We start from the raw sequence: 12,206 nt of genomic DNA, 5'->3' as shown, positions 1-12,206 counted from the left end.
TACAGAGCACATATAAACCTCACCAAACCCTTTGGCATGGCCAAAAGTTGCTATGTAAGACACAGCCAATTTTTTTAATATATATATAGTTTGGCATAGAGGTGACTTGGCTTGGTGGTGTGGAGAAGTTTGTGCTGGTCCTGCCAGTGCTGCATTTGGCTTCTTCTGACACTTCAGAGCCAATTTCAGTGCCCATGGAGAGCCTTTCCACTGGCTTCAGTGGTTTTGGATTAGGTCTGAAGTCTCTTACCTTCACGAGCAATAAACATGCCCACAAAAATGTTGAGAAAAGACATCAATGTGTAGAAGAAACATTTGCATGTGCTGACTTGGAGCTCTTGATGCAGGGAAGCTGCATTTCACATAGACTAAATCTCAAATGGGAACGAATTGGTTAGGCAGTGGTGACACCACATTTGCTCACAGGCTGTGACCTGGACAGTGGGAAGGACTGTCCCTCTTACCCACACCCATGCCCTCCACCAGAGAAAAGCAAATCCAACCCTTCCCCACGGAAAATGAGCCACAAGTTGCCCTGGGAAGGGGTGTGATGCCATAGGGTGCAGTCATGTAGAGCATGATGCAACATGAACCATGTTCTCTTTTCCATCACGAGGGTTTTCTTCCCCCAGTGACAATCCTCAACAACTTAGTTCCTAGAGGGATGTGAGGTCTTGATGGGAGGAGTGTGGTCAAGGAGAGGCATGCAATGCATGGACAGTCCTTGAGGGCTGCAGGGGAACAAGAGAAGATCCATTATGGACTATTTGGTCCCCTGCAGGATGCCATTTTTTTTTTCTGCCATCTTGAAGGCCAGAGGAGCAAAGCTAAACTGGTGAGAGAGAGGCCATATCCAGCTCCTTCAGCCCTGCCCAGTCGCATGCTGTGGGGTGAGTGCAGGCCATTTAAAGCAGCTGCATGGGCCCCTGAAGATGCTCCTTTGCAGTCACCCCTGAGGATAAGCCCAACCACACAGCAGAGCCGCTGGCTGAGGAGAGCAAGGCAAACTCGTCCCTGTGGGGCTGGGTGGTTGTGGATTACTCATCCTGTCAGCTGCCTCCAATAAACATTTCTGAAATGTATGTGCTAGGGTAAACAGATCCAGACCTGACTCCCGCGACTTGTGTGGGTCCCCTGTGCTGCAGCTGGGGCCAGTGAGTTTGTTTATGGCTGCGCTGAGGGCACTGCTGCAAATCCCCTTCCCCTTGGCTGACCCCGCTGCTTCTTCCCCCCAGAGACTCAGGCACAGCCCAAGGTGTCCCTGGCCAACATGATGCTCAACACCGAGCCGCTGGAAGGGCCCGAGAGTGGTGAGTATGGGTGATGGTGGGAGTGCTGGGCTGGGGGGCTCTGCCAGGACCCCCAGCAAGAGCCTGGCCATTTGCACTGGTCTTCCCCTTGCCTGCACCTAAACCCATCCTTTCTCAGAGCCCCTCTAGGACCAAAGGATCTGTGAGTCTTTTGCTCTGCAGAGCCAACAGATCATGATGCAGATGACATCCTTGGCCATGCGGGTCTGAGCCCTGTATTGGGGTGTCTGCCCCATGCTGGAGCCAGAGCCCCCTGAAGTTGCTATGATCTTAATGGGGGAATCAAACTGGGTCCTGTTTCCATCGCAAGGATGGGAGGTGAAACAGGGCCCAAGTGCTGGCTGCTCTCCAGGGACAAGCTGTGCCCCATGGCCTCCCCGGCATGTGTAGATGCAGGTGTGGGTGCAGAACATCACCTGATGCTTGCTCACTCCCTCTTTCCCCATTTGGGGCAAAGAATAGGTCTTGGCTCCTTGGTTTAACACACAGGTCTCAAGAAGGGAGTGACCAACAGCCAGGGATTGCAGAGGAGTTAGTGTCAAACATTTGCATAAATTTGACTAATTGGTAGCCTCCTTCCAGTTTCACCTATCTGCCCATCCCCTGTTTCTCTGTCACCAGTGGTGTATGTAGTAAACTGCTAAATGAGCGAGCTGTCCGCTCCTACTCTGTTGTTAATACTGTTAATACTGTGTTAATAACCCATAATCACTGTAGCTGTTAATACATCATCTCATTGCTTTTGTTGACATCAAGCTCATTATATCGGCACTATTACACTCCGTTGTACTGTAAGTGCCAGACTGCAACCCTTCCTCCAAGGGGCTGGAAGGGCTATCAGCCTTCATAAAGCAGCACAGGCACAGCCCTGTCACAGGCACCAACTATGGATCTGGCATCCAGAACTCATCCCCGAATCTTCACACTCATGTTTTTCTTCAAGCATTTTGCTTGCACTGTGGTTCATTTTCTTCCTGAGGTGGTTTGAGAGCATGTGGAGATACTGCTGCTCAGTGCGTTCAGCCAAGAGTTGCAAAGCTGCTGTTGGGGTCTGGCTCCTGGCATTGAAAGGGATGAGCATGGACCTCATGCCTGGCTGGTGGTACCACCGGAGCTTGCTGCAGCGGAGGGGCTGAGGGCTTGTGCCTGGCAGGGACCATCTAATTTCTGCCTTGCTGCATGTCCCATCATCCCACCCTTCCCATGTGTTCCCACTCATTGGGTCCCTCTCCCTGGCACTGACATCCCCTCTGAAGCCTTCACTTGGCTTGTCCCCACCAGGTGACACGCACCCCCATGGCTTTGTTTAACCCATTCTGTGCCAGCCCTTTGGAAACAAGGTGTGTAGGTCTGCCCGAAGGAAAATGGATGTGCTGTGTGCTCCCTCTGTGCTTCAACGCAGACCTCGCAATCTCAGCTCCTCTTGTTGACCCACTTGCAGCAAACGCCTCTGCCTGAGGATTTATGGCAGCCAGCAGTTTGGGGGAAACATTCCCCGAGGATGCTAATCTGAAGTTTTTCAACAGGCTAAGGACATTAAACAGGGCAGGAGATTTGGGATGGGCTGTGTAGCTGAGTCTTTTCTAGTTCTCTGTGCAACAGGAGAGCCCCATGCATAAATCTTCCAACAGACCTCAGAGGAAGCCCCAAATTCTGCCCTCCTTATATAGGCAAAGCAGCTCCTAGCATGGATGGCCTATCTTTGCTAATATAAACTCTGGGATTTGGACCTAAATTATCATTTCTGGGCAGGAAAGGAGCATCTGTTTAAATCCTCATCAAGCCTTAAAGTCTACCAGGTGCAACCTGCCTTTAGAGATAAAATAAACACACTTAAGGATTCAAAGTTACTGCCAAGACAAACAGCTTTGAAAATAGATGGGGGAAGTTGTGTGAGGGCCCAATCCTGTGTGCACCAGTGGAGAGTAAGGGGCTCCCACCACGTTGGTCCAGGGACTTTGGGCTTGGATGTGCAACGAAATGAAGAGCAGGTAGAGGCAAGCTGGAGGCTGGGGAAGGTTTGCATTTAGCAAAAGAAATCACACAACATGGAAATGCCACTAGTCCTGTACCGCGCTTTTTTGCTTTTTTGCTTTTCAATCTCTTTGCTTTTTCAGCTTTTAACCCTTTCAGAGTCACTTAACCTTTGCACCTTTTGACATGCAGATTGGCCAGACCCTTGCTTGCTGGACTTTGACATGGGCATGCAGTGCAAGGACTATCAGATTGTGTGGTTCTTTGACTACAAAAACAAGATCTGCAGCCAGGGTTGGTATGGTGGCTGTGGTGGTAATGCCAATAGATTTGAGGCCGAAGCTGAGTGCATTAGCAAATGCTTAAAACCATGTAAGTACCATGTGGGGATTAATCCTTTTGCATTTTATCATATTGTCAAATAATGTTTGGATTGGAGAGAAAACGTTGTTTAAAATCCAAACCCACACACTTTCTCCTCCAGCAGCAGCTGAGAAAGCCATGCAGCAGCCACCCCTTGAGAAAAGATTGTCATCAGGTAACACACCCCCCCCCCCCCCAAAAAATCACAAACCAAAGCAAATCCATTATTTCACCTTCACCATTCCATAGCATGCATCCAAGCCTGTCCAATACAAGATCACCATTAGTATAGACTTGGTTTTCATTTACCTCTTGACATGACCATGCCCTACCATCTGCTTTGCATGAACAAATCACCTTGCATGCGTGTTGTCATACCAAGACATGTTGTGTTTGCACGACCTGAGTGCAAACCACAGCTATATGGCAAAATCAGGCACTGGATTTCATGAGAAGCATGGGGTTGCTGAACTGGAGCATGGCATGGTCCCAAAGCAATTTCTGTCATCACTGCATGACTAGCAATGCCACCATTCAGTAGTGTGCCTTTGCTGAGATGCAAAGAATTGCAAACGTTTCACTGCCTGTAACCAAAACACTTGACGGAAAATTACTCTATGGGGCCTGGGTCTTGTGTGCAGATATTTTCCTTTTGCACCAAAAGATAAAAATCAAAGTTGAGGGAGGAGCCCACAGGAAAATGGCAATGACCTCCTCTCCTCAAGGAGTTTCTGAGATTAAGGGGTTGTGTGTGCAAATCTCTTCAAGACCTGGGAAGGAAGTAGAGACTTGCAATCACCTGTTTTGGTTCAGCAAGGGGTTGGGATGGGAACCTGACCCCAGAAAAGCCTTGCTGTCATAGCAGCTTCCCCCCTTCTAGTGGTGTTTCAAGGCCCTTTGCAGAGATGGGAGGGAAACCTAGGAGTGAGGCAAGCTCTGGTACCTAATGGCAGGGCTTTAATCCTTGTAGGGGCATGACAGGGTTTGAAAAGTCAAACTAAGGTCTGTCCTCCCCTCCGCCAATTTGATTTTCTTAGGTATATTTTAGGGTCCCCAAATCAGACTTGAGAATTTTTGTCAAAATTGTCAGTGCTGTGGGTGCCCCTGCAGAAACATGCAGGCAAGTGAGGAGGGGGCCACCACCAGCCATGGAGATGCCTGCGGTGGCAGCTGCTTGCAAAAGCAGATTGCAAGATGCTTCTGGACTGCAAATGGGCATCATGGACAAAGGTCCATTGGTTGCAGTTTGAGGACTTTTCAGCCAGAGGAAGCGGTGTATGGCTTGTGCAGAAACCTGTACCTTCAATCTAGAGCAGAATTTCATCCTCACAGAGCAGGGAAGCTTCCATGATGTGTTTTTCTCCAGAGGGTGCATGTTTCTGCTAGCCCCATCCCACAGGCCAGCCCCTTCTGATCATCATCACATGCCTTGATGATGTTTCCAGCAACTTGTTCAGGCTAAAGTGATATTTCATGAACTTGGCGCCATTCTGCCCTGGGCAGATAGTCAAGAAAAGCAACTGAGGGGCCCTGGAGGGATGCTCACATCTCTGCCCGCCCCACGCTATTCACCACTTTATTCTCTTTTCATTTTCTGCAAAACCAGAGCTTGAATCCACCATGGAAAAAGAGACACAGGAGTTCATGTGCAGCTCAGCTTTTAAAATGCTGGATGTTGGGTCAGGCTCTCGGTTCAGCCTACACCAGGTACCGAAGCCAGGTGCAACACTGAGAAATGAGCTGCTCTCCCAAACGTTAGGCCTCTTTGGGTGCAAAAACATGCACCAGACCCACCTCCCCTTTGAAGCCTTTTAAATGCTGTGGTAACCTTTAATTATTGAATTTTTAGATATAGAATTTTTTTTATTATTTTTTTACCATGACAAAATTAACTGTAAGTGCAACTGAGGAGCCCAGACACATTTTCTCCATGGGATGAATTAAAACCCTGGCTTATGGTGGCTGTCCCCATCTTTTGAACCAGCCAGAGCCAGCCACACCTTAAAATACATTTTAGCCCTCTAGTTCTTGCTCTCCATCAATTCTTTCAAATTTTTGGATAAGCTTTTATTTCATTTATTGTGTTTTGGGCTTGGGATTTTTGGTAGTGGGGGAGGTTTGGGTTAAAATGCCATCCAGTGGTTCAGCCAGAGGAGTTACAAGATGGTGTTTGATGGTGGTCTGAAACCGAAGAGTGGCACAAGTCCACACAGTGTGAATATTAGGGCAGGCGAACTGAAGATTACAATACAAGTGAATTTTCAGCACTTTTCCTGAAGCCAGATCTGCCTCTAAAGTGCTGGTTGAATTTCCCTGTGCATCTGCTGATCCTGAAGGCTGCTTCCACTCAAAGGAGATGAAGGGGGGTGAAAGCTGGGCTGCCTGGATGCCATGCCACAGAGAAAAATTGTATTATACCTCCCATCAGCTGAATGTTTTGATTACTGGTTGGGTTCCTGAAAGGGTGTGCAGGGTTTCGGGTAGAGTCATTCTTGTATTCACATCTGCTGGTTTTCAGTGTTTTGGAAGGCAGGGAAGAAGGGAGATGGACTTTGGGAAAAAAAAAAAAAAAAAAAAGTCTGAATATAAAAAGGCAAAAAGCCTGCCAAAGGCATGGGGAAGCTTTTGGCTGTAGGAGCCCAAAAGCAAAGCTGAATTGGACAGTCTACATTGATTTCAAATTCCAAGGAAAAACGGAGATTAAAAAAGAAATCCTGCTTCAAAAAGCTGCATTTAGAACAGGACAATGGGCAGAAGCGTCCCTTCAGACATGTCTCCTCTCTCAGAAAGGACATATTCCCAGCTCCTCCCATCTAAACAGTAAACCCACTGCTCAAACAAACCACCCAATCTCCGTCATGACCGCAGCACAGACCACTTGATTCTGACCCCTTTGACGACAGCGCTGTTCTGGCAGCGATCCATTCAGTTGCTCACAGCACGGAGGGACTCCTGCGTGCAGAAGAAGAGGGAAAAATGCAACTAAAATGAGTGGGCAGAAAGGGTTAAGATGTTTAACAGGGTCTACCCAGAAGCATAGCTGTGGCAGGGCTGCAAGGTCCCTGACACTGGTCTGGGCATTTCCGTGTCCATCCCGGGAGCACCCCGGCCTTGCTGCAGCGTTCCTGGGCTCTGGGCAGCTGCCAGCACCAGCCGCAATTTCCTTTAAAGTAAACCTGTTGCCGGGGCTTTCTTATTGCCTAGGGTCCGTTGCCAGACCTACTTTCAAGTTGGGATTTCAGGGATAATCATCTGTGCCTTTCTTCCTGTGAAAAATTTAGAAGGGTTTAGTATGCTTTTGCTTTCATTAGGCCCCAAAGAAACTCACTGGCAAATGCACCTTTTTATATATTCACCCTATATCTATATACTCTTTCCTATTTGTGGGTACGTTGGAACTCTGTTTCTGGTAGGACAGAGGCCTGGTAAGATCTCTCAGCCCCTTGCAACTAGTGGCCGATTGCTTTTTCTTATTGGTTGGGACAGGCAGAATCATAGAAAAATGAATATAAAATTATTTTTTACCAGCATTGAGCTCTTGATCTCACAAAATCCTGCCTTCAGGTGAGCAATCCGAGGATCACAGCTAGTTCAGGCACCTTTGCTGTTAGCAGAGAGCTATTTCTGGGGGCCCTGTGTGATTTGGAAGGGGGCTACAGAAGGCTTAGGGCTGTTAACCACAATTTCAGACAAGTCTGTTAAGTAGCTTGATTTCTGGCACCTAGTTTACAGAAGGCATGATCCTAAGACAAAATTATCAGAAGATAACTTCAAGACCTGAATTTCCCCAGCAGTCATTGCTGGTGTACTCCATACCCATTGATTTAGCTTTGCTTCTGGAAAAAAAAAAGAAGGTAAAGGACCTTTTTGTTCTTAATTTAAAAAGGGGTCCTGATTGCAAATACCCCTCTAGTAAAAGGAATTCCACACTTTGCCTGTCTGACTCCCCCTCATCCCAATTCATTTTTTGGTGCTGGCTGTTACACTGATTTACTTGTTTGACTGATGACATGATTTTTACTCATGCCCAAGGCTGGACAGCAAGAGCTTGAAGACATACCACTAGGAAGAGCCAGCGATGAGCGTGATACCAGAAATTTTGGGGATCTGCCCGACTCAGGGCTATGGTAACAAGGCTTTTCCAGGACAAACCGTGATGGCTGATGGTTATGCCGTACTGAGCAGAGGTGGCACGAGCTGCTTCTGCGTCCCCTTGTGCAAGGGATGCCTTGTTTGTGACTTCATGGTAAATTAGTGGCTAATATCAGTCTTTTATTTTCTTTTTTCAAATCTATTTGGCAATTTCATTTTAACACATCCAAGTACTTTGTTATTTCGTTCCTTGCTTACTCAGCAAGGGATGCAGAATGTCACGGGGCAGTGTGTAGTAGGTCCAGGAGCATCATCAGATAGAACACCTCTCTTTTTGAGGGAAGACAGTATTTTTAACAGGAAAATGATGGTGCCAATACTTTTTCCCTTGCAGCCCAGCCAGTCATCTCCCAGTTCTGAGACCTGCCAACTCATTTCCTGCAAATCCAGGGGATTTGCAGACAACTGCTGCTGTGCAGCACTCTTCCTTTATCTCAGCATCACTCCATGAATGCATGACAGCAACATGGCTGAGGGCTTGTGGCTCAGGGCTGGTGACCTCCAAACAAAGACCTTCTCTTTGCAAACTAAGAGATGGGATTTAGTCACAGGAGATGTGCAAAGTCTATGCTGTGGTTGCCCTTTCCAAGCTTGCATGCCAGCACTTCTCGCAGACATTTCTCTGCCATACAAATACATTCAGAGAGGCTGTGTTTCACCCAGGAGTGCTATTGCTGACTCTTCTTGCTCCTGCTTTTATCTGCAGTCACAGATATCTGCCGGCTGCAAAAAGATGAGGGGACCTGCAGGAACTTTGTGCTGAAATGGTATTACGACCCTGAGACCAAGAGCTGCGCCCGGTTCTGGTACGGCGGCTGCGGAGGCAACGAGAACAGATTTAACACACAGAAAGAATGTGAAAAAGTTTGCGTCCCTGGTAAGCAGCATACATGCAGCTGGAGAGGGGGCCAGCCAAGTCCCAGGCATTTCCAGTCCGGTACATGGCTGGGGTGAGCTTGGTTGTTGTGCTCTGAGCTCCAAAGCAAGTCCTGGAAATTAACGCATTTACACTCCCTCAACGTCCTGCAAGGCTTTCCATGTGTGGAATAACCTCATTTACTTTTCTCTTTCTCCACGAAACCTTTTCAGGTAACATCAACCCTGGCGTGGTGACAACAATAGGAACATAGAGCCGGCGACCTGTCAACACATACCTCTGAGACAGCCAGGAGCATCAGCTGTTACCACCTTACCCCTATAGAAGCTAAGGGTATAGACTACCTTGCACTGTACTATTTCATGCTTTTAACTTCCAAGCAAACCTTGAAGAAAGTGTTTTGCTGCATGACCTACCAATATGGTGCTAAACTGTTTGTGGACTGAGTGCTACATGTGTCCGGGTTATATTGTATAGCTTCAACATTACCAAATATTTACCTAATTGCAGATTGTTATTGTCTCTGAACACGTCTCTAAATTACCCTTTCTTTCCGATTCTGGCATCCTGCCTATCTAAGGCACTGTAAAAATGAGACAACCCCCCCCCCCCCATAATAATTTCACTGCAACTGTTACGTGCTTGCTTTTATTGTTTTCATAACTGAGCATAACTTTACAGGGGAAGGCTTCATGTAAGAGAGTAGCTACTTCTGATAAACAAGCGGTTCAATTTTTCATTCTTCCTTTTTTTTTTTTTTCTCTTTTTGCTGGATTAGATTTCAAACTAGATCTCTTGTATGCATTTGTAACATACATGGCCAACCGAACTAGCAAGGAAAAGGAAGCAAGGTTTCCAAATGCAAATGCACTGCTGGGACCAAGGCCTCAGTTAAAAAAATTTTAAATTGTGGTGTAGGATGCCTCTGGCATTCTTCTAATGTTATATGTTTTATAAAATACAAAGCAAAGCAATTTGGGGAGGCAGGGTGGTGGGTGGGAGGGGAATTTTATTTTTATTGTGGATTCTGTGTCAGGAAGTCTATACAAAGAACTTTTAAATAAAGTCTAATGGAGGTTTTGAGAAACTTGTGGTTTTGACTTTGTAAAAGCCATGGTGGGCATCACTGGAATAATTTTCCAGGGTCTGAAAAGCATTTATTTGGAGGGAAATCCCACTGGCCCTTAAAGGGAGGACGGATGTAGTATGGATATTCAGAGGGACATCACTGAGGTGCTGCCTGTAACCTGGAATTTTCCAGCTTGGAAAAAGGTAGAAACTGAGATATCTCAGTTGTGGAATCTCCATCCTGGAGGAATTTAAACTTGGCTGGACATGGCCCTGAGCAACCTGGCTTCAGCTGGCCCTGCTTTGAGCAGGGTGTTGGACCACAGGCATCTGGAGGTCTCTTCTAACCTGCCTGACTCAATGACCCCATGGGCATTTTTGGTTGTCTCCTCTGCTGTCCACAGCCACGATGATTTTTACCCCAGGGTATTCCTGTCCTTATCTGAGCACACCCAAGGAAGCCAAAATTCACAGAAAGAATGCACGTTTCCCTGCCCCTCCAAAAAGTCCCCCTAAGAGCATGAAGCAGATGAACTTGATGCCCCCCACAGCACGGGGCAGCTCTGGGCTGTGGGGTTGAGGTCCTAAATTCCCCCAAGCCTCAGTTGTGGTCTGCAGGTGGGGGCTGAGAACACCTCCCATGGCCCAGTGGAGGTGCTGAGAAGGAAGACGTGAGCCTTGCATGCACATGCCATAGAAGAGACAGCTGAATGCCAAAACCAGAGCAGGTCCACAGGGTTGCATTGGTTAAATCTTGAAAAGGAGACCAAGCTTACAATTTAAGCCTTATCCAGTGTCTTCCTCCTTGGGTCAGGGTGGGACTGTCATGAGGAGAAGGCAACCTGGTGCTCACTTGCCCCATACTTTGGGGTCCTACTTTCCAAAGCACTTCAGGTGGGTCCTCAAGGACCATGACATGAGACACTCCACGTGTGTTGTACATGATGCCTTTGAAAGCAGCCGTCCCAACAGGACAATTTGCCTTCCCTAACACCATTTACAAGGCTAAATTAAGCTGGCCAGGCACCTCAGGTTCCCCATTCAATGCCGCATATGATCCACAGGGGTCAAAGAGGCACACCTTGACTCGTCCATGTGCAGATTCTTTGTGGCAAGGGGAGCGAGTAGGGCTGCTCTGGGCTTTGTCCCTGCAGGGATTTACATTTTTAGGTGTCCCAGTTTTTATGCCATTCCTGGCATGTGGAGCAGCCCAGCTCCCAAAATTTCCCATCAGTACCAAGCCACTTGTGCAGGACTCGGGGATGGCAGGGACACTGCTCGACTGGGGATGAGCTGAGCCCTGGCAGCTGTGCTTGCGAAGCTGCGCTGTTTAGTCGGCACCGTCTCTGAGCACATCACAAGGGCTTCTTTAAAAAAGAGGGGAATGGGTAACTTTTTTTTTAATTTATTATTATAATTGGCTCTTGCAATGGCTGCACCCAGCTGTGGCTGCTCTGGAGGACAGAGCAGCCTGACTTGCATTTCACTGTGCTCAGGGGCATGCCCAAGACCCCCTCTTTTGCTCTCAGGGGTATAAAAATTGCAGCTAGGTTAAAGTGATCGGCAAATCACCCTTCCCTCCAGCCTCCCACCCCTCTGCAGCACAGAAGAGGTTTTCCCAATGCTAGTGCCACCTCCATTTCCCGGGAAACCTGCTTCCGATGGGCTGTGCAGCGCTCCGGGATGCGAAGGTGCAGCCCAGGTTTTCACAGTGTGCCAGGGGGAGCAGGCGGCTTGGGAAGGGGGCCCCCCATCCCCTCCTATCCCATCCCATCCCTGGGGCTGCGGGGTGTTGCAGTCACCTCTCCCAAGCCTTTTAAGGAAGCACATTACACCCTGGGCCCCCGGCCAGCAGCCACACAGGGTTACACATGGAAGTCATCTGCAGCTGGGAGCGTATCTGCCAGCGTGGCTGCGGGACCAGACCAGGAGTAAAAATAGCTCAGCCCAGCCCAGCAGAGCCCCAAGCAGTGTGCTCCGCTCCTGGCTGCCTATGGTGAGACCCGACATCAGCACCCTGCTGCTCTCAGGGTGGCCTTCACCACCTCCCACCGCCATTTATTAGCACCCCTGTGCTGCAGATCCAGCTAGCACCGCCACCCCCTGCACCCCCACCCCCCCCACCCCCACCCCCAGTCGCTAACTCCCCCATGTCAGGCAAGGGGGCTGCTCCCCTAATGTGTTTTTTCCTGCAGACAAATTAGCTCTGGCTAAACAGTTCCCATCCCCTTGTGAAACCATTTCTTTGTGGCATCCTAAAAGAAACAGAGACACTGTGTTGAACTCAAGATGGATGTGATGGATGTATGTGCTGTAATCCAGAGGACATAGTCCTTTAAGCAGGACTTCTTATGCAGAAATCTGCATCAAAAATGCCCATCACTTTGCTTTGAAAGGTACAGTGTCAGTCTTCCAACCCTGCCTGAGAGCAAGACATAAAAGCTAGACTCAAGCCTAGCATT

At 48.3% G+C, this 12,206-nt stretch overlaps 1 protein-coding gene across 10 annotated transcripts in view; it reads left to right on the top strand.

Annotated features, from left to right (window-relative positions):
• Positions 1 to 9,505, top strand: part of COL6A3 (collagen type VI alpha 3 chain) — a 63,320-nt gene extending 53,815 nt beyond the window's left edge. For 6 of the 10 annotated variants that reach the window (XM_075027865.1, XM_075027864.1, XM_075027858.1 and 3 more), the window contains 5 exons: positions 1,236 to 1,310; positions 3,477 to 3,656; positions 3,769 to 3,822; positions 8,506 to 8,676; positions 8,889 to 9,505. In XM_075027865.1, the coding sequence (XP_074883966.1) occupies positions 1,236 to 1,310; positions 3,477 to 3,656; positions 3,769 to 3,822; positions 8,506 to 8,676; positions 8,889 to 8,929 (521 nt within the window). In that variant the 3' untranslated portion in view covers positions 8,930 to 9,505. The remainder of the gene's footprint in view (positions 1 to 1,235; positions 1,311 to 3,476; positions 3,657 to 3,768; positions 3,823 to 8,505; positions 8,677 to 8,888) is intronic. The other 4 variants (XM_075027859.1, XM_075027862.1, XM_075027860.1 and 1 more) reach the window with 4 other exon arrangements.
• The last annotated feature ends 2,701 nt before the right edge of the window (positions 9,506 to 12,206 follow it).

The sequence above is a fragment of the Buteo buteo genome, chromosome 5 (assembly GCF_964188355.1).
Source record: "Buteo buteo chromosome 5, bButBut1.hap1.1, whole genome shotgun sequence".
Lineage (NCBI taxonomy): Eukaryota > Metazoa > Chordata > Aves > Accipitriformes > Accipitridae > Buteo > Buteo buteo.
The sequence above is the reverse complement of the archived record's forward strand: the minus strand, read 5'-3'. Positions and strand labels throughout refer to the sequence as shown.